This window comes from Rutidosis leptorrhynchoides, chromosome 2 (genome assembly GCF_046630445.1).
Source record: "Rutidosis leptorrhynchoides isolate AG116_Rl617_1_P2 chromosome 2, CSIRO_AGI_Rlap_v1, whole genome shotgun sequence".
Lineage (NCBI taxonomy): Eukaryota > Viridiplantae > Streptophyta > Magnoliopsida > Asterales > Asteraceae > Rutidosis > Rutidosis leptorrhynchoides.
The window spans coordinates 269,688,119-269,694,947 of NC_092334.1; the positions used below are offsets into that span (position 1 = coordinate 269,688,119).

The 6,829-nt window shown below is 34.2% G+C and overlaps 1 protein-coding gene across 1 annotated transcript; it reads left to right on the top strand.

Moving 5' to 3' along the window:
• Window positions 1-366: 366 nt before the first annotated feature.
• On the top strand, window positions 367-4,213 carry LOC139888673 (uncharacterized). The gene is made up of 6 exons (XM_071871668.1): window positions 367-652; window positions 858-1,420; window positions 1,479-2,043; window positions 2,184-3,427; window positions 3,521-3,832; window positions 4,106-4,213. Exons 1-6 carry the CDS (start codon window positions 367-369, stop codon window positions 4,211-4,213), a joined length of 3,078 nt encoding a protein of 1,025 aa, XP_071727769.1.
• The last annotated feature ends 2,616 nt before the right edge of the window (window positions 4,214-6,829 follow it).

The window sequence follows — 6,829 nt, forward strand, 5'->3', positions numbered from 1 at the left end:
ACTGAAGGTTTAAAACGAATAAGTGAGCTACACCCGCATTATTTGGCGCTGCAATATCCTCTGTTGTTTGCTTATGCAGGGGACGGTTACCGGCCTGATATTGATCACGCAGAAATTGAAGGGATAAAAACAAAGAAGCGAAAATGAGTTACTATGAGAGAGTTCTTTGCTTACAAAATACAAGAAAGAGCAATTCCAACTTTAGTACACTTAGCAAGGAAACTTCAACAGCAGTTATTGGTTGATGCGTACACAATGGTTGAGTCTGAAAGAATATATTACTTCCGGAAGAATAAAAAAATTTAAAGAGCTGATACATTCTCAAACTTAACAACCGCGCATATCTCGGGTCCTGTTGACAATAGTATGTTGGGTAACCGAATTAGGCTTCCATCATCATTTACGGGCTGTGCTAGATATATGCTTGAAAACTATCGAGATGCAATGGCTTTGTGTCGAGTATATGGTTACCCTGACTTATTCATAACTTTCACTTGCAACTCGAAATGGCCAGAAATTAGTAGAGCTTTGGAAGGGACAGGTTTCAACCCGGAGGATAAACCGGCGTACCAATCAAGAATGTTTAAAATTAAACTTGATAGGCTCATGGATGATATAAAGCAAAATAAAATTTTTGGCAGAGTCAAGGCGGGTACGTGAAGAAATACATATCTTGCTTAATTACCTTCTTAATTACAAATCATATTTTTTCCAACACTATGACAATTTTAATTACAAAACTATTACCTGTAATATGATTGAAACCTACATAAAAATAGACATCCATTTTAGTGTTTTGAAACAAACTCATTTAAAAAACCTAACTAATCAATTTTTTTCCCTATGTTTACATACAGATCTCTATACGGTCGAGTTTCAAAAGCGCGGAATACCACACGCACATATATGTATCTTCCTGGATGAGCGTGACAAACTACCCGAACCAGAAGATATCGACGAGTATATTTGTGCAGAAATTCCAGATAAAGATGAAGATCCAGAACTATTTCAACTTGTGTCTGACCTAATGATACACGGACCATGCGGTGAGAAAAATCCAAATTGTGTCTGCACTGACATTAACAAAAAGTGCACCAAAAACTTTCCAAAGCCATTTTCAGATGTCACAAGTTTAGATACCAATGGATACCCGATCTACAAGAGACGAGATAATGGAAGGAAGATCATGAAACAAGGCCAAGAGCTTGATAACGGAAACGTTGTTCCTTATAATCCTCTTTTACTTAAAAAGTATCAAGCACACATCAATGTGGAATGGTGTAACCAAGTCGGAGCTATTAGGTATCTTTTTAAATACATCCACAAGGGAAACGATCGAGTTACTTCAGGTGTCTGCGACGAAGACACGGACGAAATCAAACAATACTATGACTGTCGATACATATCGTCATGTGAGGCAGTTTGGCGAATGTTGGCTTTTGATATAAACCATAGAAATCCGACTGTTATTCGTTTAGCATTTCACTTGGAAGACCAACATTCCATCATTTTTCGATGAGACACAATTACTTGAAGATGTCCTAGAAGATCCGTCAGTTAACGTCTCCCAGTTTCTAGAATGGATGAAATGTAATGAAACTAACGATGACGCGAAACTATTGACGTATGTTGAATTTCCTACAAAGTTTGTGTGGAACAAAGATACCCGACTATGGACACCAAGGAAGAAATTAACCGGATCAATAGGACGTATTCATCACGTCTCACCTCAAACCGGAGAATTGTTTTTCCTACGTATTTTGTTGAACAAAGTACGAGGTCCTACATGCTACCAAGACATCAGGACAGTTAATGGTATTGTATGCCCAACATTCAAAGCAGCTTGCTATGAAATGGGGTTGTTAGATGATGATCAAGAATACATTGAAAGTATCAAGTCTGCAAGCGTTTGGGGTTCAGGTAGTTGGCTTCGTAATTTTTTTGCCCAACTTCTTCTGTCAGAAAGTTTAAGTAGACCCGAAGATGTCTTTGAAAAAACTTTCGATTACTTAGCTGCTGATATAATTCATCAAAGCATATCGGGTACGTTATTCTTTACCTCAACTATATTTATAAACAAATAACAAGAAAAAAATTATTTTTCATATTATACATAATTTTACATTTTCAACAGACTAATCTTTTTACAACATATATATGTAACAAAAACTCATTGTTTACAGGGATTCAGCCTACGAGAGAAATGATACAGAACCTTATTCTGAATGACATCGAAAAGACACTCCAATCGAACGGTAAATCCTTACGCAGCTTCAGTTCAATGCCGGTTCCTACGTCCACAAACTTGAATTTGTCTGAAAATCCTTTAATTATTGATGAACTGTCGTACGATATGTCTGCACTAGAATCAGAGCACCTAGAACTTATAGCTAAATTAAATTCAGATCAAAAGAAGGCATACGACAACATCATAAATGCAGTTGAAGCTGATAACGGTGGAGTTTTCTTTTTATACGGATACAGTGGAACCAGAAAAACTTTTCTTTGGACAACTCTTTCTGCTGCTTTTAGAAGTAAAGGAGAAATCGTTCTGAGCGTTGCCTCAAGTGACATAGCTGCGTTGCTATTACCTGGCAGTAGAACTGCACATTCCAGATTCGCAATACCTATTGACCCAACTGATGAATCATTATGCAGGATTCTACCTAATAGTCATTTAGCTGGATTAATAAGAAGAGCCAAATTGATAATATGGGATGAAGCACCAATGGTTAAAAGGATATGTGTTGAAACTTTGGATCGTTCTTTCCGCGACATATGTCATTCTATCAATCCAAATAGCATGGACACACCGTTTGGAGGTAAGATTGTTGTTTTTGGCGGCGATTTCAGACAAGTTCTACCAGTTGTAACACATGGCAAAAGAGAGGATATTGTTAACGCAACTTTGAACTCCTCAAACCTATGGGATCATGTTACCGTTCTTAAACTAACACAAAACATGCGTCTGTCAACAGCTTCTCTCAATACTTCAAATGCTGAATCTCATAAAAAACTCGAAGACATACGCAAATTTGCAGACTGGTTGTTAGACATAGGTGATGGAAATATTAATCCAACAGACGATGGGATTTCAGATATTCAAATGCCAGAAGATGTGTTAATCAATGATGTAGAAGATCCAATTGGTTCAATTATAAAATGTATTTATCCAGATTATCTACAAAACCTTGGTAATCCCACTTACTACCAACAGCGTGCAATTCTTGCTCCAACCCACGAAGTAGTCAACATCATAAACGATCGAATGATGGAGTCACTAGAAGGTGAAGCAAGGTCATATCTGAGTTCTGATAGCATATGCCAATCCGATAGAGATTCAGACTTCAATAGTGAATTGTACACAACTGATTACTTAAATAGTATCAACATTGGTGGATTACCGAAACATAATTTGACGCTTAAAGTAGGTGTTCCCGTGATGCTACTTAGGAATATAGATTAATCTGGAGGATTGTGCAATGGGACTAGATTGCAAATTATTGAACTGTGTGAAAAGGTCATCAAAGCAAAAGTTTTAACAGGTACACATGTAGGAAAAATCACAGCTATTTCTAGAATGTTAATCGTACCTTCAGACAAAAGAATTCCTTTTAGGTTTCAAAGAAGGCAGTTTCCAATAGCCGTATGCTTTGCAATGACTATCAACAAGAGTCAAGGACAATCGTTGGCCAACGTTGGTTTATTCCTTCCGAAACCCGTTTTCAGTCACGGTCAACTATATGTTGCTCTATCTAGGGTAACATCGAAGAATGGTCTCAAAGTGCTCATTCTAAACAAAGACAACGAGTTGTCGGATACAACAAAGAATGTAGTCTTCAAAGAAGTCTTGCAACACCTATAAAAGGCAAGATATTCATACTGTTTATCCTTTCATGTGTAGGAATAATGTTTATTTCTTTTATCGATATTAAATGACAACAAATAGAACGTCACTAATATTTCAAATATTTCGTATGACATGCTGAATGAATTGTTTATTTTGAGTTTTCTTCATTAACTAAACTTCAATATATATTCTTTACTACTGAAGTTTGAGTATGAGGTTAATGTTGTCTGACTACTTTTTTGATCTGATACTTAGCCAGGTTCTCAATTTATCTGCAAAAACGTTTGCCGGAAGAATAAGGTTGTTACTGATGTAATGTGGAAAACTCAGACTTTTATGCGTTCCGTAATTGTATTACAATGATTTCAACATTACAGATATTTTGTGTGTACATGTAATTTTTTATTTTTCAACAAATATCTTAACGATGCTACCATATCTTTCTCTAATACCATAGTTTGGATTTGGTTTCAATAACCTGCAACATTGGTACAACACTAGAATTCAACTTACGACACATATTTGTTCATAAATACCTAAATCATGTTTGCCTTTATTACCATTCAAACAGCACCATATTGGCACTAAACATTAACCAAAGTAATACTTTACAATATAATTTCAACAAACATAATACTTAACCTTCAAATGTTTGTCATTACCTAACCTACAACAATTACCAAAACATTATTTAACAACTGTTCAAACTTACTATTTAACTAACTTATATCAACATATTGGGAATAAACGGTCCTACATGAAAAATTGAAATATTCCATCAAAACACAAATTGTAAAAAAAAATACGGCCCAAATAAGGTAACAAAGTTTGGGCCACCCACACTAACAAATATTTTAAAATTCACCAAAATTAGTCCAATACATCCACAATTAATACGATGACCCATTTTCTAATCACAATATACCTGAAAAAAACTGAAACCCTATTCAGTCAGCAACCATTATCGAATTCATAGTTGTTTGCAGTTTTCCGTTCTATCAACAGAATACTATCAACCAAAATCTAGCAGAGGCGACGAAGTGGAAATAAGATCACCTTAAGGTACTAAAAGTAATTAGACTTATATATTGTTACTTAATCGTCTTATGAATTTTGATTTCCACAGGTTTTGTTTTTTTCATAAAAAATTACAGGAGAACAAGATTATTTATATTCATTTACATTCATTAAATTGAAAATTATTTGCCAAATCAAAAACAAAGTGGATGAAGACATAGAATCAATATTGTTTATTTAATTTCCTACCACTAACCCTAACTTTAGATACGTATATAGTTTTAAGTAATGTACCTTATATATGTTACAGAAAACTAAAACCACAAACACTTTCTTAGCATTTTTTCTGTAAGTATACATTTATGCTATAACAATATGTTCGAAAAAATCAAGGCAATTTTTAAGATTTCATATAACAACATATCTGTAACTATTATTCGTCATGCTACTTAACCAATTATCAACTTTGACAGTGACAATGGCGAATGAGCAAAGACAACTTCATAGGCCGTCATTCATCCACACTTTCTCCCGTTTAGATGATATATTAGTGGTATTGTTATCCTTCAATCTGCGCATTTATATAATACTGTATTTACTTAATGTTTAGTGTCATACACATTTCACTAAATTTAACAATTTTTTTTGGTTTATTTTAAACACAGCCACTGCCATTATCTTGGTTTCGGGAATATTATCATGTGTCATTACCTAACAAAAAAGTTTGGGTCCACACTTTACAAGGCTATAAAGCTGAAGTGTCTTTCAGCATACATGATCTCACTTTATATCTCAGCGAAGGATTCGGCACAATCATTACTGATCTTAAGCTTAAAATGTCAGGCATACTCTGTATTACTGCTATTGACATATTGAATTATGAGTTAGTTGTTTATTCAAAAAAAAAACAATGGCTCCGAAGAACTGGTTCAATATCACCAGAAATTGGGTCAAAGTTACAGAATTGCAGCTAAAATTGTTCGAAAACGCACATTACAGGAGATTCCCTTCATTCATGCAAATTGTAGATGGATCCAACGTGAACTTTCTGGTATGTACTAAATTCATAAACACGTACAGTCACATACAAAACATTTGAAAAACAACTTATAACTTTAGCAGTCACAATCTTCATATTACTATTGTATTAGACTGTTCATAAAAATTCGAATCACTACTGTGATTATATACCTTATTTTTTTATATATTGTCTATTTTTTTATAAAAGTTAATTCACATATTATTTATTTATACCAGACAATGGCAAAAAAATTTAAATCCGCATATAAGGGAAGGAGAAGCCCACATGATCATGTGTGGATTCACTATAACGGTTCGTACAAAAAATGTTTACCAATGTCTTTGATTCAAGATAAGTTGATTTTCCGTGAAGGATGGCAAGAGTTACTTTCTGACTTACAACTAAATCGAGGAGATAGAGTTATTTTATATGCACTTAGTTTTCGCAATCTAGAATTAATCATCTATAATGAACTTGGCGATGAAAAGAGAAACATATCAACAACACTTATTGGGGAAATGTACGATCCAGACTACTTACAATCTGAGGTGAAAACTTATGATTGCAAAATTATGATACCAAGAGGTCGTGTATTAGTAAGTATACCTTTTACATCTATATCGTATAGCAATTTTATACATTACTAATAAACAAATTGTTCTTACAAATAACTTAACAAACATTAGTTATCTTGCTGTTTTAGCATCTTTTATATCATATTAAAGTACAATTTTTCTTTTTATAAGCGTCTTCCGAAAGAATTGATGCTACTACTGGGGCTACGAAGTGGAAAAACTGTTTCATGTTATAATTTAGCAAAGAAGAAATACAAATGGCGGCTTAAACAAGAAAATTCTAGGACAAAGCCAAATCTATCAGTTACATACGGTTTCGATCAGTTCCGTAAGGAAATTCGATTAAAGAATGGAACAGCCTGGATA